At 45.3% G+C, this 21929-nt stretch overlaps 1 protein-coding gene across 1 annotated transcript in view; it reads left to right on the forward strand.

The window, feature by feature from the left end:
* Nucleotides 1-835: 835 nt before the first annotated feature.
* Nucleotides 836-21929, forward strand: part of LOC129324160 (cytochrome P450 2H2-like) — a 31597-nt gene continuing 10503 nt past the window's right edge. Inside the window, exons 1-5 of the mRNA XM_054971203.1 lie at nt 836-1015; nt 1262-1424; nt 15502-15654; nt 17901-18061; nt 19273-19449. Of these exons, the coding sequence (XP_054827178.1) occupies nt 836-1015; nt 1262-1424; nt 15502-15654; nt 17901-18061; nt 19273-19449 (834 nt within the window). The remainder of the gene's footprint in view (nt 1016-1261; nt 1425-15501; nt 15655-17900; nt 18062-19272; nt 19450-21929) is intronic.

The following is a 21929-nucleotide window of genomic DNA, read 5'->3' on the forward strand; positions in this document are numbered from 1 at the left end:
TCCTCAGTTTTTACGTTCTGCCAGGATGCAAGAAGGACCGCCGCCCCCACACACACCTCCTCCTGCAGAAGTGCTACGTCCCAGCATGGGGCTGAAGGTCCGGCTGCATCGTGACTCTAAGGTGTAAGCATGCTGGATCAGAGGGTGGCTTGTCCAAGACCTTGTTTCGAGTAGGTTGCCAGCCAGCTGCCCTGGGAGACTCATAGGCGGGACCTGGAGGCCTCTTCGAAGCGCTGCTGTTCAAAGGATTCCTGGCATTAGCAGCAGGGAGGCTTCCTTTCAGTCCTCATGGCTTGTAGCCACTGTACACCCTTTTGTCTCTCCTGAATCTAAATGCATCTACAAAGGGACAGCAGCTCAGGGTGCTGTTTCCATTTTTTTTAAGAAGGAAAGGATAAGGGTCACCTTTACTAATGTGCCATGCCAAAGAGTGGCAGTCCTAACAAATGGCACAGCCAGGGAAACCCCTTCCACCACGTGCAGCAACGTTTGGGTGGGGGAGGCATTCGGGTAGTGAGCACTGGTGGAAGACAAGCGGAGTGAGATGAAGAAAAGTGTCCTTATTCCCACCTGTAACATGGGGGAGGGCAGATCAAGAGCTAGAGCGGGGGAGGGGGGAGGGGATTCCTCGTGGGAAGGGGCTGCACAGGTAATGCCAGCAGCGAACGAACGAAAGGGGTTGGCTGCTATGAGCAGAGAAGCACCCAGAGGCTTTGCTGGTTGAAGACCGGCTATTGGCTTGACCGTAGCCCCACCCTGGCCGATGATCGCAACGGCTGAGATACAGGCATGCGGTCTGGTCCGGAATCCAGAGTGGCTGCACCTCCTGGAGGGAATGGAGCCTTGGGGGGCTTCCAGCATTTCCCTCCTGCTTTGTGCCACCTGCCTTTTTTTCCTTTTGGCCTGGAGAAAGGCGTCTGGAAACAGCAGGCTGCCCCCGGGCCCCTCCCCTCTGCCCTTCCTTGGGAATCTTCTGCAGCTGGATACAAAGAATTTCCCCAGCTCCGTAGAGAAGGTAAGTCAATAGCCAGGGTCTGGCCGTTGGGCTGGGTCAGGAGGGGAGGCAGCAGAGGCCTTGAGGCTTCGCCCGGGATCTGGGATCGCCACTCTGGCAGGGAGGGCACTTGTGCCAGGCCCTGGCTGGCTGAGGACTCGTGGAGCTGGGGTGAAGGACTGCAGACAAGCCCCTGAATGTGTCTCCGTGGCACGTTTCAAGCTCCTGCGGCCTGACTCGCCCCGTCTTCCGTTGCTTCCTCTGCAGTTGAGCCAGAAATACGGCCCGGTGTTTACAATCCACCTTGGATCCAAACGGGCAGTGGTGCTGTACGGGCATGAGGTGGTGAAGGAAGCGCTGCTGACTCAAGGGGACGAATTTGGGGGAAGAGGGAGCTCTCCCATCATTGACAAAACAGCCAACGGAACAGGTGGGAGGCTCTTTTTGTGTGACCAGTCGCTAGGAAGAAAGGCGCCTGTGAAGGACTGTCTCCTAGGGGAGAACCAGAGCAGGACACAGAAGCGCGAAAGCCCCTGCCCCGCCTCCAGCCCCACTTCTGCTGGCAGCTCCTCCGATCTGTTCCATGGGGGCAGCTCCCAGAGGATCCTCCTCTCCACCCTCTGCTCAGGGTCACCCCTTGAGGAGGCCGGTGGGGAGGGGAGGTTGCAAACAGCTGCAGTGGCCCACACATAATCCAGAGCAAGAAGCAAGATCCACGCAATCCTTTTTATGATGGCCCATTAAAAGGACACAAAGTCTTGTGCGGTCTTCGCCAGAACCCTCCATCAGGCAGATGTCAGAAAAATAGAAAAGGCAGGAACAGGCAGGGCCATCGGCTGGCTCTGGTGGGGTGGTTGACGCCGTCAGGCTCCCTGGGGGTTCGATTCCAGCCCTTGCGTACCGGGACGAAGAAGTTGTAAACAATGGAGGAGCATCTCCATTGAAGTAGCAAAGTCCAGCAAGATCCAAAAGTCGCTCAGAAACTGCACAACAGGCACAATTCTCTCTGCCCACAGGATACCAAACACTGATTTTATATATTGATAAACAATTCCAAATATTTTACAAAATATTCAAAGTGCAAAGTGCTCATAACTATATCAACATATTTATACAAAATACATCTCTTAATACAATTCCCTTCAAAACCATTTACAGGACGACAATTCCCTCCAAACTCCTTAAAGTCCAAATGCTTCTCTTGTTCTTTCTTTGCGTTCCTTTACAAAAAATATTCACAATTTCTTCTCATGGTGGAAAGGTGTAACTTCCATGGAGTATGTGATGCCAAAATAGATTTCTCCCTTGAGGTAAGGTTGTAATAATAAGACGTACTCCGATGGAATGCTCTCAATCTGAGGCCTTAAAGAGAATGGCCGTTTCCGTAATGAAAGCTGAGCAGCACAGAGGGGAAACCCCCACAGAAACCAAACAAAACACCAATCAGTTAATAAACTTTGAAAGTTCTTAAAGTGCCAGTGCAATATGCAGTGCAAACTTTTAACAAGAAAAGTATCAAATTCATTCAAATTACATTCATGTACAGTAGCATAAACATTCAGATAAACTCTACAGTAGTAGTTGTAAACATTCAGATAAACTCTACAGTAGTAGTTATAGCAGCATAGACAGAAAGTGTCCAGAAGTATGCACAGACTACAGAGGTAAACCCCTCCTAATGACGATGTTCTTGCTGTCCTTTATTCCATATTCTTCCAACAGGGATATATAAGAAGCTAAGACCTTTATCCTCCACGCTCAATCTGGGGCCGGCTGCAAATCACAGATTTCGTGCCCACTTCATCAGGAGCGTGATTTCTATCGTGAAAAAGATTATATCAATCACTCCCCTCAATATATCAACCTAACCCAATTCTCACTGTTCCCAATTCATTTCCATACTCACATATCCCATCCATTATTCTTATTCACAATCAAGATTACTAATTAGTCAACCTGGAGTCTGGCTGCTGCCTGTTCTTTAACGCGTGCATAGTCCCCTCATTAGACCTTTTTATCTCTACTCCTTGATTGGAGACTCACAACTTAAAGGTACAGGCTTACAAAATACAAGTCAACTATGATGTGCAACTTACAGGTAACAGTTCAGTAACAGCTCATTATTCAAGCCCTTTGGTTTCACACAGTCAAATTTGAATATCCAGTAAGCCTCCCGTTGGAGAAGCCACGATTGTATTCCCTCTCGTTCGCCCTTGGCAGCCACTTCTAAAATTACAATCTTAAGGCTATTAGCTTGGTGCTTTTGCTCCTTAAAGTGCTGAGTCAGTGGTGCTTCTATGACATTGTTCCGAATACGTGCCATGTGCTCCAGTATCCTGACCTTGACGGGTCTGAGCGTGCAGCCGATGTAAAACAAGTTGCAGGGGCATTCCAGAGCATAAACCACTCCTTTACTCTGGCAATTGGCAAAATGGCCAAAACTATGCTTAAATCCCCTGATGGAGATCTCTTTACCCTCCACAAACAGATCACAAATCTGGCAGTGCCCGCATTTGAAATTCCCCTTAGGGAGGCGGCATAAGTTGGTCTCACTGCAAACATCAGCCCTAACTAATACATCCTTAAGATTCTTAGTTTTACGGAAGCCTACCCTTGGTTTCAATTCACAGCCTTTGATGCTCTCTATAATATTCCAATGGTGGGAGATGATCTTCCTTATCTGGTTAGCCCTGGGAGTAAAGTCCAAAGCCCAGACTATCCTATCTTCCTGTGTTTTTCTTTCTGATTCAAACAGGGATCCTCTCTCTCTCACTTTTGCTCTCTGCCAAGCATGCTCCACCACTTTCTCTGGGTAATTCCTCCTCAAAAACTGCCTACAGAGGGATCTGCCATCTCTGTCAAAATCCACTGCACAGGACGAATTCCGTTTGATCCTGAGCAGCTGCCCAAAGGGGATGTTCTCCCTTAGACGCCGGGGGTAAAAGGATTGGAAATCCAAATATGAATTTTTATCTGTCTCCTTACTGTAGGTCTTAATTTTAACCAAATGGTCCCCACTCCTGTATGTAACCACATCCAAATAGTTAATTTGTTGTTCATTATGTTGCCACGTGAACTTGACATTAGGATCCTGACTATTCAGCCACTCACAAAATTCTTCCACTCCCTCCATATTCCTATAGATGAAATGCATGCGGCCACCCTGTTTGATTATTTACAGGTTTTACGAATACCACGAGGCTTGAGGATCCAAAAGCCCCCAGGCATGTTTGGGTTTGATGAAGGTTTTAAATCAGACTGGGCAGCTATTCTAAATAAGTGCAGCTTGGATTTGATGTTCCTTATAGTTAGAAGGAGTAAGAAGGAGTGCGCAGAGCTTACCAAAGATATAGAGAAGATGACGGAGGCGATCCAGACGCCTTTACCTTCCTCAGAATTTGAGGCACGACTTAAGGAAATAGAACAGGAAGTCAAAGCGTTTGAAGCCCGTACCAGGGAAATTAAAATCAAGAAATATAAGAGGGACACCCTTGATTATGCCAACAATAGAGTATATTATTGGTGGGACAACTCGAATACTAACAAAGATACTCAACGCAGGGTGACCTGGGCAGAACCAATTAGATCCTTTTCGGACTTAGAGACATCGGGACTCTCTGATAGTTCAGGAGATGAGGGTCCTAGTGGACGTCATCTCCGGAGTAGAACTATATATTCCAACAGCAGGCAGCCTTTTTTGGGCAAAGGCAAGAGGAGAGGTTTCCACAAACCGAGATAAATAATTTAGTTATCAATTTATCAGGACGCCCGCTCTCCCCTGCAGAAGAATCTGTCCTTAATAAGGGTCTGGGATATGTTCCTACACCTATTTACTATCCCTTCCAAACGCGTTTGGATCTGTTTAAACTGATTCGCCAAATCAAACTAAAGGCGTTTTTTAGCAAAGTAGGAAATGACAGGTCCGACTCGGAGCTCACTGTGCCCAAATGACTTATACAGAAATCTACTTTCATGCCCCCGGTATCTGACCACAGAATTGATACATTTGAATTTATGGTAATGAGAGATGTGGCTAGACTAGAGAAAGAACCTTTACGATCTTGGAAGAATCTCACTGGGGCGGAGTTCAGAGCAATTAGGACATTGAAAGAGGATAATACCATTGTCATTAAACAAGCCGACAAAGGGGGAGGAGTGGTTGTTTTGGATAGGGAAGTGTATCTAGGAGAAGCTAGGAGACAACTGGCAGATGCATCCAGCTATGTGAAAATACCATCAGATCCAACAGACCACATTAGAAACATCATTAAGGTGGTCCTTAATGAAGCACGGGAGTCGGGAGAAATAGATGAGATGCTTTTTAAATCTCTGTGGATTAAGAATCCCCGGACTCCTTTATTTTACATTCTACCCAAAATACACAAAAAAGTGGACCCTCCCCCTGGTCGGCCAATTATTTCAGGTTGTGGATCCATTTTGGAGCCATTGGCAATATTGATTGACTCTGTACTTCGTCCAGCAGTGCTTAATATACGTCCCCTTCTGCAGGACACTAGAGATTTCATTAAACGTATAGAAGGCACGCATCTAGAAGAAGGGGCTGGATTCCTCACCATGGATGTGTGCTCCTTGTACACAATCATCCCGCATGAATCAGCTAGAATGGTGGTGGAGGATGCGCTGATTAGGGAGCAGGGCCATGGGCATTCTAGGGCTTTTCTGTTACAATTGCTGGACTTGGTACTTGAGAAAAACTATTTCCGCTTTGAGAAAGATTTCTATTTTCAATTGAGAGGGGTAGCGATGGGCAGCTCTGTGGCACCCAGTATAGCCAACTTATTCATGGGCAGCTGGGAGAATCACTTTATACTACATCCTTCAAACCCATATAGAGAACATATTGTCCAATATTTCCGTTTCATAGATGACCTTTTTCATCTATAGGAATATGGAGGGAGTGGAAGAATTTTGTGAGTGGCTGAATAGTCAGGATCCTAATGTCAAGTTCACGTGGCAACATAATGAACAACAAATTAACTATTTGGATGTGGTTACATACAGGAGTGGGGACCATTTGGTTAAAATTAAGACCTACAGTAAGGAGACAGATAAAAATTCATATTTGGATTTCCAATCCTTTCACCCCCGGCATCTAAGGGAGAACATCCCCTTTGGGCAGCTGCTCAGGATCAAACGGAATTCGTCCTGTGCAGTGGATTTTGACAGAGATGGCAGATCCCTCTGTAGGCAGTTTTTGAGGAGGAATTACCCAGAGAAAGTGGTGGAGCATGCTTGGCAGAGAGCAAAAGTGAGAGAGAGAGGATCCCTGTTTGAATCAGAAAGAAAAACACAGGAAGATAGGATAGTCTGGGCTTTGGACTTCACTCCCAGGGCTAACCAGATAAGGAAGATCATCTCTCACCATTGGAATATTATAGAGAGCATCAAAGGCTGTGAATTGAAACCAAGGGTAGGCTTCCGTAAAACTAAGAATCTTAAGGATGTATTAGTTAGGGCTGATGTTTGCAGTGAGACCAACTTATGCCGCCTCCCTAAGGGGAATTTCAAATGCGGGCACTGCCAGATTTGTGATCTGTTTGTGGAGGGTAAAGAGATCTCCATCAGGGGATTTAAGCATAGTTTTGGCCATTTTGCCAATTGCCAGAGTAAAGGAGTGGTTTATGCTCTGGAATGCCCCTGCAACTTGTTTTACATCGGCTGCACGCTCAGACCCGTCAAGGTCAGGATACTGGAGCACATGGCACGTGTTCGGAACAATGTCATAGAAGCACCACTGACTCAGCACTTTAAGGAGCAAAAGCACCAAGCTAATAGCCTTAAGATTGTAATTTTAGAAGTGGCTGCCAAGGGCGAACGAGAGGGAATACAATCGTGGCTTCTCCAACGGGAGGCTTACTGGATATTCAAATTTGACTGTGTGAAACCAAAGGGCTTGAATAATGAGCTGTTACTGAACTGTTACCTGTAAGTTGCACATCATAGTTGACTTGTATTTTGTAAGCCTGTACCTTTAAGTTGTGAGTCTCCAATCAAGGAGTAGAGATAAAAAGGTCTAATGAGGGGACTATGCACGCGTTAAAGAACAGGCAGCAGCCAGACTCCAGGTTGACTAATTAGTAATCTTGATTGTGAATAAGAATAATGGATGGGATGTTCCGGTTTGGGATTCATGGAGGTCTAACGCAGCTCCATTTGTGGAGCTGACCGGATTGCCGTTTTAACCGGCCGGAGGGGTGAAAATAACCCGCGGCCGACTGCTCTCAGGCGGGGAGCAGGCAAAGAACGCTCAAGACCCTAGGGTGAGTTAGATCTCGGACGAGGGGGGGCTCTACACAAGGAGTCTCCCCCCCGATCCTTGAGGTCCCACCTTGCGACGGGTCGGCTATAATCTCTGCGGCAATTTTGGGGCCAATTCGGCTGGCATAAGACCTACATACCCAAGCTTCGATCGGGGAGGGAAGTCGAGAGGAGAATTTAAGATCGAAACAGCGATTACAACCCGAGAAAGCTGGAGAGAAGGTAAAGATCGCTATCTCTTGAAACGGGACAGATTGACAAAAACAGAGAGGAAAGAAAGTAGACTTTTAAACTACAACAGACTAGCGAAAAGGAGGTGAAGACTCGGCAGGAGTTGTATTTTAAAAGAGACTAAGTTTAAAGAAGTTATTACAAAAATCGGACTATTGTTTTGAATACCTGTGGTTTTGGAGCTGTGGGAAAAAGACACCATCGCGAGACCTGCTGTGGGAAGACGGGAGACAGGAAGTGCGTAACAACAATAGAGTGGCTGGAGGGAAGCGGCCCTTGCCAAAGGACAGGAAGTGGGGAATCGCCATCTTTGAAAGTGGAAGGGTCGTGGCTTCAGCGGAAGAGGAAGTAGGCCATCTTGGATTATAATAACATAGAGAAACCATAGAGAAAAGACGCCCGACATTTTGGATATAAAAAATTAATTTTGGCAAAGATTGGGACATTTAAAAAAAAGGAAAACGTTTAATTATACGCCACGGAGCTGAGGAAGAGAGCAGATTCGTGGGAGCGAGCTAAAGCAAGCCCCACGATGTCGAAAAAAGAGTGGCAATCGGCAATAGAAAACTTGGACAAAAAACTTATAGACATGATGAAAGAACTTAAGGACACGAAATTGGAGCTTATTAAAGAGGTCAAGGAAGTTACACAGACAGTAAAGTCGGAGCTGTCAGAAGTGAAAAAAGGTGTGGAAACGATTAGCAGTGAATTACAAGGAACGCAGCAGAGAGTTAAAACAGTAGAAGACGCGATGGAGAATTTAATAGACACGCAACAAACAGAGATGAGGCTGGTGAAGGGGAGGATGTCAGTTGCAGAAACTAAACACATGGAGAAGCAGCTTCGTTTTCGTGGTCTGCCAGAAGTGGAAGGGAAGTCAGCGCAAGAACAGATGACTGAGGTGTTGGCTGATTACCTGGGGAAGGAGGAGGAGGAAATTGTGGCTATCCTAGATGTGGCGTATCGTGTGAACTCGAGAATTGCAACCCAGAGGAAACTACCAAGGGATGTGATTGTGCAGTTTACAACTAGAAATATGAAAGAGAGGATTGTGACCAAACAATTTCAAGATCCATTGGAGATTGATGGCAAGACGATTATTATAATGAAGGAACTGCCCAGATCAGTGTTATTGGACAGGAAAAAATATAGAGTGCTAATTCAGACTTTGAAGGACATGAATATCAGATACAGATGGGAGTTACCGGAAGGAGTGTCCTTTGAGTTTGGAGGGGCAAAAAAACGTATCAGATCTGAGCGGGAGATGGAGAGATTTATCAAGGACAATGAAAAAGACTTACCAACAAAACCATGAATATGGAGTGTAAAGTATTATCTTGGAATATAAATGGACTAAACTCACCGAATAAGAGAAAAAATATTTTTCATTGGCTACTAAAACAAAAATGTGATATTGTTTGTTTGCAGGAGACCCACATTAGAAAACAGGATGTAAAATATTTAAAATCTGGAAAATTGGGCAAAGAATTTGTAGCGGCTTCCAACAAGAAAAAAAGAGGAGTGGTGTTGTATATAAAAGAGGAGCTGCAGCCAAAATTTGTTATGAGAGATGTGGAAGCTAGATTTGTAGCAGTGGAATGTAATTGGAACTTAAAGAGAGTGTTGGTAGTCGGACTTTATGCACCTAACGGTGCAAAGGAAAGCTTCTTTGAGGACTTAAGGAAGCACCTAGACGATCTTGTATATGACCAGATAATTCTTGCTGGAGATTTCAATGGAGTGACAGATTTGGAATTAGACAAAAAGACTACAAAAGCACAAAAGAAAAGAGGACTATTGCCAAAGCTTTTTTTTGAGTTGATTCAACAAGAGACTCTCGAAGACGTATGGAGGAGAGAATATCCTAAAACCAAACAGTTTACTTTTTATTCTGCAAGGCATCTTACATTATCAAGAATTGATATGATCTGGGCCTCAAAGGACTTAGCGCTATGGACTAAGGAGGTAGAAATAATGCCGATGGTAGGCTCAGATCACAACCCAATTATGTGGAAATTTGGAAAAAGGAGAAAAAGGAAAGCCTGGAGAATAAATGAGGACCTGTTACAGGAAAGTGAGAATATGGAAACACTGAGAAGAGAGACTAAGTTTTTTATACAATACAACGTGAATAAAGAAGTACCAACCAGTAAAGTTTGGGACGCGTACAAGGCGGTTGTAAGGGGCATACTAATGGACTTAAATGGTAGAGCAAGGAAAAAGAAAGAGGAGAAAAGACAAGAGATTGAGGAGAAAATAAAGGCCAAAGAAGTACAGTTAAAAAAGAGACCAGGGAAAAAGAAAATACATCAGGAAATCAAAATTCTTCAAGAACAGTTAACAGCAATGAGTAACAAAGAATTGGAGTGGAACCTTAAAAGACTGAATCAAAAAGCTTTTGAGGGTGCTAATAAACCTGGGAAATATTTGGCATGGCAATTAAAGAAGAAAAGGGAAAAGAAAATAATAAATAAAATTTGTGAAGAAAACAAAACGTATTTGGAGCAGACTACCATTAGCAGAGCCTTTTATAAATTTTACGCTAAGCTGTATAATAAAAAAGAAGTAAACAAAGAATCAATAGCATCATATTTGGAGAAAACCAAACTTCCAGAGATCTCGGAAGCTTGGAGAAATAAGTTGAACAGTGAAGTAACTGATGAGGAAATAAATATGGCAATACAATCCGCAAATCTAGGAAAGGCGCCAGGGCCAGATGGACTTACGGCTAAATTTTATAAGACAATGGCCAATGAACTGGCACCATTCCTAAAAGAGGTGATGAACGGAGTTTTTAGGGATCAAAGAATTCCAGACACTTGGAGCGAAGCGAATATATCATTGATCCCAAAAGAGGGCCAAGATCTGACTAGCGTGAAAAATTATAGGCCTATATCACTACTCAATAATGACTATAAAATTTTTGCGAAGATATTGGCGGAGAGATTGAAGGGGTGGCTCTCGGAAGTCATAGAGGAGGAACAAGCAGGCTTTTTGCCAGACAGACAAATAAGAGACAACTTAAGGACAGTGATCAATGCTATTGAATACTACGACAAGCGTTGTGACAAAGAGGTTGGTTTCTTCTTTGTAGACGCTGAAAAAGCGTTTGACAATTTAAACTGGGATTTTATGTTTGCCACTATGGAAAAGCTACAACTGGGAGAAAGATTCGTCAGAGCAATCAAGGAAATCTATAGAGACCAGACTGCAGCAATTGTAGTGAATGATGAATTGACCAAAAAATTGACGATTAGTAAAGGAACAAGACAAGGTTGCCCGTTATCTCCATTGTTGTTCATTTTAGTATTGGAGATTCTGATGATACAAATTCGACAAGATGAGGAAATACGAGGAATAAAAATAAAGGACTACTCATATAAGGTCAGAGCATTTGCAGACGACATAATGTTAATTGTAGAAGACCCACTGGAGAACATGCCAAAAGTGATAGGCAAGATCAAGGAGTTTGGAGATTTGGCAGGTTTCTTCATTAACAAAAAGAAGTCAAAGATATTATGCAAAAACATGACTAAGCAGAAACAACAATTGTTAATGGAAACAACGGATTGTGAAGTAACTAGTAAGGTGAAATACTTGGGAGTTGAGCTGACTGCAAAAAATATAGATTTGTTCAAGAATAATTATGAAAAATTATGGACTCAGATAGAGAGAGACTTGATCAAATGGAATAGATTGAACCTGTCATGGTTGGGCAGGATTGCAGCAGTTAAGATGAATGTGTTACCAAGAGTAATGTTTTTGTTACAGACAATACCAATCATCAGAGACTCTAAACAATTTGAAAAATGGCAGAGGAAAATATCAGATTTTGTTTGGGCAGGCAAGAAGCCTCGAGTGAAAGTAAAAGTTTTACAAGATGCAAAGGAGAGAGGCGGAATGCAACTGCCCAATCTGAGACTTTACCATGATGCAATCTGCCTAGTTTGGCTAAAAGAGTGGATGACATTAAAGAATAAGAAACTATTAGCCCTAGAGGGATATAAAAAAATTTTTGGATGGCACGCATACCTATGGCATGACAAAGTAAAGGTCAACTCGATGTTCCTGCATCATTATGTAAGGAGAAGTCTATTTACAATCTGGAAGAAGTATAGAACTTACTTACAAGAAGGAACCCCCTTGTGGGTGGTTCCATATGAGGTGATAGATCCGAGAGCTGTGGATAATGAACAACAATGTTTAACGTATAAAGAAATAACTAAGATTGAAGTATCTAAACTTAGAATAAAGACGCAAGAGGAACTATCACCTAACTATGATTGGTTTCAGTATAGACAGATTAGAGACTTATACAACTCAGACTTTGCAAAAGGGGGCATACGAACAGAGAACTCGGAACTAGAGCAGACCCTTCTTAAAGAAGACAAGAAAAGAATATCCAAGGTATACCAAGTATTGCTGAAATGGTATACTGAGGATGAGATAGTTAAAACACAGATGGTGAAATGGGCTATAAATTTCAATAAAGAAATAACAATGGAGGCATGGGAATACTTGTGGAAAACTACAATGAAGACAACGACATGTATTAATATTAAAGAGAACATTTTCAAAATGATCTATCGTTGGTACATGACACCAAAGAAGATTGCGCTAGGGAATTTGAATACTTCTAATAAATGCTGGAAATGTAAGAAACATGAGGGCTCCCTCTATCATATGTGGTGGTCGTGTGAGGTAGCTAGGCAGTTCTGGGGGGAAATAATAAGAGAAATGAGTGAAATTTTACAGTTTCAAATAAATAAGAACCCAGAACTCCTGCTGCTAAACTTGGGAATGGAGGGAATTCCAGCCCATCATAGGACGTTGATTTTTTATATGACTGCAGCAGCTAGACTTTTGTATGCGCAGAAATGGAAAGTACAAGAAGTACCAACTATTGAAGATTGGATCTACAAATTGCTGTATATGGCTGAAATGGACAAGATGACAAGAAAACTGAGAGATCTGGACTCAGGGCAGTTCAACACAGACTGGGAGAAGCTGAAACAATACCTGGAGAAGAAATGGGAGGTGGGAGGAAAACTGTGGCAGTTTGAGAACTACTGAAATATAATAAAAGTATAAAAGAGAGGGGTGACTTTACCGGGGGAGGAAGAGAAATGTGAATTTATAAGCAGTTAGATTAATTGATTGAGATATATATAGATATGTATAGGTCAACTGATAGAGAATAATTAATGATAAGGTTTAAACATGAGGATTGACTAACTAACAATATTTTCTTTCTTTGACAAGATTTATATGCACCAAACTGAATGTATAGAAGAGTTAAATTGATTGAGTATCTGAGGAGTTATATAGAATTACCATAAAAAGTTGAAATGAGTAATATATAGAGAACAAATCAAATTGTTTGATTTAAATGTGGGAAATTTTTATGGTTTATGATATATAGGTTTATATAGAATTATTCAAAACTGGAAAATGGGATAAATTGTTTATCTAAAGACGTATAGTTTGGGTGTATAATAATTAAAGGAGTTAATGATGCACTGCTTAATATAATGGAGAATGTATATCTGTTTTAGACAGAGGAATTTAATAGAAGTAAGGGAAAAGGGACAGAGGGTGGGAAAACTGTTGGAAGTCAACAAAAGGGGGGGAAAGGGAGGGGGTTAGAAACGAAAAATTAGGGGAAAATTGATTGTAATGTAAAAATAAAAATGTTCTAACCCAATAAAAAATTTTTCAAAAAAAAAAAAAAAAAAAAAAAAAGAATAATGGATGGGATATGTGAGTATGGAAATGAATTGGGAACAGTGAGAATTGGGTTAGGTTGATATATTGAGGGGAGTGATTGATATAATCTTTTTCACGATAGAAATCACGCTCCTGATGAAGTGGGCACGAAATCTGTGATTTGCAGCCGGCCCCAGATTGAGCGTGGAGGATAAAGGTCTTAGCTTCTTATATATCCCTGTTGGAAGAATATGGAATAAAGGACAGCAAGAACATCGTCATTAGGAGGGGTTTACCTCTGTAGTCTGTGCATACTTCTGGACACTTTCTGTCTATGCTGCTATAACTACTACTGTAGAGTTTATCTGAATGTTTACAACTACTACTGTAGAGTTTATCTGAATGTTTATGCTACTGTACATGAATGTAATTTGAATGAATTTGATACTTTTCTTGTTAAAAGTTTGCACTGCATATTGCACTGGCACTTTAAGAACTTTCAAAGTTTATTAACTGATTGGTGTTTTGTTTGGTTTCCGTGGAGGTTTCCTCTCTGTGCTGCTCAGCTCAATCTGAGGCCGGCTGCGAGCAGATTTCGCGCCTGCTTCTTCAGGAGCTTCTATTCTATACAAAACACGAATCTAAGCATAAATCTAATCACCTTCGTCCCGTATTTATACTGCTACTTTCAAACCATCCCCCATAATGCTAAACATACCACACCATCAATAATAGACTCTAAGGGAAACAAATCATTCATCCGTCCCGGTAAAGGCGGCGTTGTTCTTAACACGTGAGCTTCATTAACAGAGCAATTTCCTTAAGTATCCAACAGCCCTATTCTTCTTAAAGATCCAGTGTACTTCTGAAATGCACTACTTCTGTCCCGACATAATGTTCCAGACCTCATAAATAGCTGTTTAATAATAATTCACTATTAAGACCTTTTGGTTTAACAGAATTAAGCCTGAATATCCAGTATGCCTCCCTTTGTAAAAGTTCGGATCATGCATCTGATGAAGAGAACTTGATTCTCGAAAGCTTATGCTACAATAAAATTGGTTAGTCTTAAAGGTGCTACTGGACTCTTTTTGATTTTGTAAAAGTCGGTTTTGCAGTAAATCACGGTCCCGCCTGTAACAGATCTCCAATACAGATACCTTAAGGTCATTCTCCAAATGTCCCATTTCCCTGTAATGTTGGGTCAGGGGTGCCTCTTGGATGTTATTTCTAATACATGATATATGTTCCAAAACACGTACCTTAATTGGTCTAAGTGTACATCCCACGTATAGTAATTTGCAAGGGAATTCTATAGCATAAATCACCCCCTTTGTATTGCAATTTGCAAAATGTTGAATGGTATGTTTTGTATCTTGGAAAATGAGGACCTTTCCTTCTTGAAAAAACTTACAGGCTTGGCAGTGGCCACCCGAGACCCTCCCTGCCCCCTTCTTGATTTCTGAGGGGGATCTGACACACAGGGTGGGGGGAGAAAACTGTCCTCTTGCTGAGGGAAAGGCCACATGGAGATCCCCGTTGGCTAGCTTGTCCAGGAGGGCACTCTCAGAAGAGCCATGAAGGGGACTCTTAAGTCCGCAGGTGAGGGGCGGGGTCCAAACCGGCCATGTGAGGCTGCCAGTTTGATGGGGAAGGGAGTGGTCTACCATTTCTGGCAGCTCTATTTCCCCAATATCGATGCCCCCTCACCCTAAACACCCCCACTGCTGCAGTGCAACTTATTAAAATGTCCATAGCCTACCTTTCGCCAAAGCCTCGTTTGCAGGAATTTTTTAAAAGCTACAGCCAGAGCCACCTGCACCTGCCTCCCTGTGTCCCCCTATCCCTCTTCAACCTGCTCTTCTGCTCAAATCCCCCCTTCTCCCTGGAGGCACTGCTTACACAGCCAACACACAGGTGAGCTTTGCCAGGTTGCCCTTGGGCTGAGCGGGGGGGGGACAGCTAGAATTGTCTCTCGCACAAGGGAACGTTTATTGCAGGGAATTTGAAGCTGGCCTGCTTTCTTGCTTTTACGTGCCTTCTCTTAAGCCATTAAAACTGAGCTTCTGACTTCAGGGATTGTCTCCTTTCTGTTCCTGATATTGCCCCAAGTCTTGCCTGTGTCTACGCAGACCTGAGGTCCTGACATCAGGGTCAGAGGGGTCACTGGTGAGAGGGCCCACCCGAGGACCCTTTTGTTCCTGTGCAGCAGGGGGGGGGGAGAGTTCCATGATTCGGAGGCCGCCGCGGCTGCTGCTGCTGGGTTTACTTTGTTCCATTTGGTCCCTCAGGAATTGGCTTCAGCCATGGAGAAACTTGGAAGCAGCTCCGCCAATTTGCTGTCACTGCGCTGCATGATTTGGGGATGAGACCAACGCAGAGCACTGAGGAGAAGGTCCAAGAGGAAGCCTGTTTTCTGGAGCACAGGCTCAGAGGCACCGAGGGTAAGCAAGAGGCAGGCCCCCTTTCCGAAGCGCTTCGATCTCCTCCAGCAGGCCCACCCTCCAATTGGACCTGTTGAATTGCTAGCAACGTGAGCTTGTCTGGGTGGCCATCTGATTGACTGATTAGATTTTTAGCCCTCCCTCCCTGCAAGCAGGCTCAGGGCGGGTTACAATCATAAATAAGGTACAATAGATAAAACCAATAAAATGTCAGTGCAAACATGAATATCAGCATTCCAGATGGGGCCCCCTTCCCCCTTCCCCTGCCCACCATACACAAGGTAAGAGAAGGGTGGAGGTGTGGGCTGGTGAAACTTGGGAAATCTACTAGGGGAAACTGAGTGGAGCCGTTTGTGGCACAGGCCACTGCCACGCAGTGGGATCTTTTGGCACAGAGTGACATGAAGGTGTGCTGGGCGCAACGGACTTCCCTGTGCCTGGGGCTGGCAGTGACTGGGCCCTCCAGGATCGAAGGAACAGCAGAGCAACCTGATCCCAACATTCTGGGGGCTTTTATGTAAGCCTGTCCACACGTGGATGTTTCCGTCCAGCCAGCTTTCGCTCATGGGACTAAAAAAGATCTCCTTCCCAGCCTTTCCAAACGTATGATTTCATTCCTCATGGAACATACATTTCTAGTTAGCCCGAGAAAGCAGCAGCCACGTTAGGAGTGCCGTGCCATCAGCTCTCCTGGAAGGCCACCCTCACGGAGCCCCAAATCCTGCTCCACATGGGGGAAGGGTGGCTCGGGCGCACCGAGATGCTGCAGGAGGAGGAAATTCAGTGTCCGTGCAGCACGATGGGTTTCAGGTGAAGGAGAAAGAAAAAGGAGTTTGGAGCAGAGCTCCGAAGTTAGTTTTGAAACAGTGAGGCCATGTAATAACAGCAGTGGAAGAAAGCAAGGTAAAATAAAATGTTCTATGAAGTTCACTGTTTTGTGTCAGGAATCTCGTAGAATATAGCTGGCTGTGTAGTTATGGGAAGTGTGGCCTGGGCGGGACTACGTTTATGAATATTTATTATGTGTTTATTGATGTTATTTATGGTCCACCTTTCTCACTGAGACTCAAAGTGGAGAGGAGACTCACAGTGCGAGTCCATATGATCAGTGGGTGGTTCATTCAACAAACGATACAATGGACGGAGGGGCCATCCCTTTAAGCTGCCATTCTGGAGGGGCGTGAGGGAGGGAGAGGCAGGCCTTTGGGTTTTTAAAAACATTTTTAGGGTTGCCAACTCTGGGTTTGGAAATGCCTGGAAATTTGGGGGTGGAGCCTGGAGAGGGTTCGGGGAAGGCCGCACAGTGGGGAATCAGCCCCCCCCCCCGCCCGCCCCCCTACCTCTCCACGGCAGCCACTCTCTCCTGTGGAACTGTTCCCTGTGGCCTGGAGACCAATTGTAATTGCCAGCAATCTCCAGGCCCCGCCTTACTATTTATATCCCACCTTATGTCAAGGAGGCACCCATGCAGCCAACAGGTTGTGAGGACCCAAAGTTATGGTAGGTCAATTAACAACAACAACAACAACAAATGATTAAAATCCACAAATTACAAATCTAAAACAAGAATGAAAAGCGCACAGCCACATCTATTGAAACAATTTGCCCTCCACCAAATGCTCTTTGGAACAAGACTGCCTCCCATGCCTCCTTAAATGTAGCGAATGAACGAGGGCTCTTCACCCCCTCTGGCAGGCTGTCCCAAAGGACTGAGCCCACTACCCAAAAGGCCCGTAACTGGACAGCATCGTAAGGAGGAGGCCGGCTGCAGAATGTAACTCCAGCAGGGACAGATCTAGGGAGGAGGGTATGACAGGCTTAAGAGGTAATAATAACCAGCATTTTGAACTGGCTGCGGAAGCAAACAGGTAGCCAGCACCGCTGGTGTGGTGCTGGAGCTGTGTTCTGAGCAGCCGCCCACCACGCCAGGAGGAACCCTGCCACAGCATTTTGCACTGACTGGAGCTTCCAAGACATCTTCAAGGCAGGCTCTTACCGCACACTTAGCAGTAGTCCAGTCGAGAGTGCACAGTAGCATGTATCAGAGCAGCCAGGTTGGCAGGCTCTGGGCAAGGGGCATGCTTGCAAGCTCCGTCTAACGGAAAGGAAGCCCTCCTAGTTCTGGTCTGGAGGGGAGGGCAGCCCTTCAAGCTCTTGTTTGGATGGGTGTGATCTAGGAACACCCACCTATGCACAATGCCCAGGGGCTCTTGGTCTTGAACTGACCCGACTTGGTCCGTTTGCAGGGAGGGTCTTTGACCCCACCCTCTTCCTCAGCCAGGCATCGGCCAACATCCTCTGCTCCATTACCATGGGGAGCCGCTTTGATTATGAAGACAAAGATTTCCTGAGATTCACCCATCTGCTGGAGAAGAACTCCCAACTGCAGTCCTGCACCATGGCGCAAGTGAGTCCCGGGGCGGGTAGAATTCAGTGGCCAGCGCAGTTTCCACTGCAGATCGGAAGCAAAGTGGAGTTCTTCTGCCCAGGCGTGGTAGGCAAGGGGGGGCGGGGTCCTGAAAGGTACGTGGTTCAGGCAAGTAAAGAGCAAACGATGAAGACATGATGGAAAAGCCAAAGCCGGGGTCCCGTGCCTGATCTCAGTGACTGTGCTGGAGAGAACAGCATGCTCAGGGAGAACAGCCTCCTAGCCACAGAAGGGTCCAGAGCGTGGGGGTGGTGCCTGAAGCGTAGATTCTTGTTCCCGTAGAACCAAGCAACACATTTCAAAAGATGTCTATAGAAAAGAATTTGGACTTTGCAACAAATGTGGCACGGATGTCACTTCTGATAAAAGCCAGATGTGACAGAGAAGCCTAGAGCTGGAAGGGATCCCAAAGGTCATCTAGTCCAACCCCCCTGCACAACGCAGGAAATTCACAGCTCTCTCCTCTCCCACCCACCCCCAGTGACACTCCCCCCCCCCCCCCGCTCTATGCCCAAAGGAAGATAAAATGCCTCCGAGATCCCTGGCCAGTCTAGCCTGGAGCAAGATTCCTTCCTGACCCCAAAGTGGTGATCGGCATTACCTGGGCATGTAAGAAAGGGCCACGAGAGCCTCGCACCGGCTCTTCCCAGCTAGACATCGTTGGAGGCTCTGGAATTTACAAAATCTCTGTGTCCATCGCTTAGTTCTAAAGCGGCACCCAGAAACCAAACCTGCTGCATGGATTGGTCCAGGCTCAGACTGGGGTGGGGTGCCAGAGGTAGCTAGTCCTGATGAAATGTCTCAAGGGATTCAAATCCTTTCCTTTGGTCCTGACAATAAAAATGTCATCAAGAGGAGGAGAGGAACCTAGGGGCAGGAGGAGCTACGGAAGTGCTGCCCACAGTCGGCCATGAATGTGTTGACATGAGGTGGTGGCCTCGGTTGCCATACCCATGCTACTGACCCAAAGAAACAATATGGAATCATTGTGAGTGAAACGGATCAGTAAAGCGTGGTGGTCAAACGTGCCACGGCACCGTCAGTCATGGGTGACTCAGGCACATGTGGAAATCAGGGGGGAGAAGCAGGCGCCTCCTTGGTTCAGAGGCGGAAGAAGCGTTGCTTGCATCAGAACGAAGCGCCTCTGCTGTGTCCAGGCAATCACGGCAACTTCCTCTTGCTCTTTCCAGTTGTACAATATTTTCCCGACACTCCTAGACTATTTCCCTGGACCTCATCAGAAAATATTTGAAAATACAGAGGAGTTAAAAAGGTTTATTTCAAAGCGAGTGAAAATGCACGAGGAGACCCTGGACCCCAGCCAGCCTCGAGACTTCATTGACGCCTTCCTGATCAAAATGGAGCAGGTGAAGGGAGTGGCAGCGCTGGGCCTTCCGGGAAGCATCTCGGCTGGGCGGGCTGTGATTCTAATGTTGCATCGGTGGGTTGTACCGTTGTTTCAAAATTAGCAAGTCTGTTTGCCCTGGTGTGGTCTGCCCTGTAGCTACACCAGTCTAGAGAAAGTTGAATTTTTTTTTTAATTTTTATTCAGCTTATACCCCGCCCTTCCCACAAGCTGGCTCAGGGCAGCTTACAACAAAAAAACAATGAAGACATCACGACAATATAAAACCAATTTAACAGCTAAAATCCAGGTACCTCTGGACATTACCAGGCTGCTGCTATAAAACCACGGGCACGGCCCTGATGTAGGCCCAGGGCAGCAGCAGGTGGGGCAGTTAGGAAAGGGGACAATCTGCAGGCTCCGAGCCAAAGGCTATCCACAGTGCGCAAAGCCCGACAGGGGACGTAATGGGAGAGGCGGTCCTGTAGGTATGCAGGTGTCAGTCCGTGAAGAGGGAAAGCTTCATGACACAAAATAGCTCTGTTCCTGCCCAAATTTGGTGGAGAGGGTCTTTTTATACCTTGCTTTTCTGAGGAAAAGCCCACCCCCTTCTCTGGGTTTGCTTCTCAGTTCTAAGTGGAATTTCCCTACTTCCTTATCTTGCTCGTTCTGACTGACTTTGTTCACGGCTTCTGTGGTCTTGCTGTTTCACCTATTTCACAGAATCACAGAGTTGGAAGGGGCCATACAGACCTTCTAGTCCAACTCCTGCACAATGCAGGATGAGCCTAAAGCATCCCTGACAAATATTCGTTCAGTCTCTTCTTGAAAACTGCCAGTGAAAGGGAGCTCACCACCTCCCTAGGCAGCTGATTCCACGTTTGAACCACTCTGACCCTGAAAAAGTTTTTCCTAACATCCAGCTGGTACCTTTCTGCATGTAATTTAAGCCCATTGCTTCGGGTCCTACCCTCTGCTGCCAACTGGAACAGCTCCTTGCCCACCTCCAAATGAGAGTCTTTCAAATACTTAAAGAGAGCAATCATGCCCCCCTCCTCAACCTCCTCTTCTCCAAACTAAACATTCCCAAGGCCCTCAGCCTTTCCTCGTAGGGCTCAGTCTCCAGACCCCTGATCATCCTCGTCGCTCTCCTCTGCACCCTCTCGATTTTGTCCACATCCTTTTTGAAGTGAGGCCTCCAGAACTGCACACAATACTCCAGGTGCGGCCAGTATAGAGAGGGGCTAAGACCTCCTGTGATTTCGATGCACTGGCCCTTTTGATACAACCCAAGACTGAGTTTGCCTTTTTTGCCACCGCATCACACTGACTGCTCATATTTACTTTACAGTCCACTCTTATCCCAAGATCTCTTTCGCATACACTACTACACAGAAGTGTATTCTCCCATCGTGTATTTGTGCTTCACATTTTTTGTGGCCCAGATGTAATACTGTGCACTTATCTATGTAGAATTGCATCCTGTTCAAAACCACCCACTTCTCCAGAGAATTCAGGTCTTGTTGCATTTGAACTCTATCTTCTTGGGTGTTTGCCACTCCTCCCAATTTGGTATCATCAGCAAATTTAATGAATAGACTGATTACCTCTTCCTCCAGATCACTGATAAAAATATTGAAAAGTACCGGGCCCAAAACCGAGCCCTGCGGCACCCCACTGGACACCTCCCTCCAATCCGATGAAACGCCGTTGACCACCACTCTTTGGGTGCGGTCCTCTAACCAGTTCCCTATCCACTGAACTGTCCCATAGTCCAGTCCACAGTCTTCCAGTTTGCCCATCAGAATGTCATGGGGGACCTTATCAAAAGCTTTACTGAAATCCAGATAAATCACGTCAACAGAGTTCCCCCGATCCAGTAAGCTGGTCACTCGATCAAAGAAGGAAACCAAGTTGGTCTGGCAAGATCTGTTAGGAACAAAACCATGCTGACTTCCCCGGATCACTGAGCAGTCCTTCAGATGTTTACAGATTGATCCCTTTAAAATCTGCTCTAATATCTTCCCAGCAACAGAAGTCAGACTGACCGGCCTGTAGTTTCCCAAGTCATCCTTCATCCCTTTCTTAAAGATTGGGATAACTTTCGCTCTTCTCCAATCTTGTGGCACATCCCCAGTCCTCCAGGAGGCCTTGAAGATGATGGACAGGGGTTCTGCAAGTTCTCTGGAAAGTTCTTTCAGCACTCTTGGGTGCACCCCATCCGGCCCAGGGGATTTGTATTCATCCAATGCAGCCAGGTGCCCCTCCACAACCTCTCTGTCAATGTCAATTAGTCACTCAGGCGTCCTGCCAAATATTCTACTATCTCTAGATGTGCGTGAGTTCTTCAGGGAGAAAACAGAGGCAAAAAAGACATTCAGCCTGTCTGCTTTTTCTCTGTCCTGCATCAGAGTTTCTCCATCTACTCCCAACAGCGGTCCAATTGCCTCTTTTACCTTGCATTTGCTTCTCACATATCTGTAGAAGTTTTTCTTATTGTAG

Source organism: Eublepharis macularius, chromosome 2, assembly GCF_028583425.1.
Source record: "Eublepharis macularius isolate TG4126 chromosome 2, MPM_Emac_v1.0, whole genome shotgun sequence".
NCBI lineage: Eukaryota > Metazoa > Chordata > Lepidosauria > Squamata > Eublepharidae > Eublepharis > Eublepharis macularius.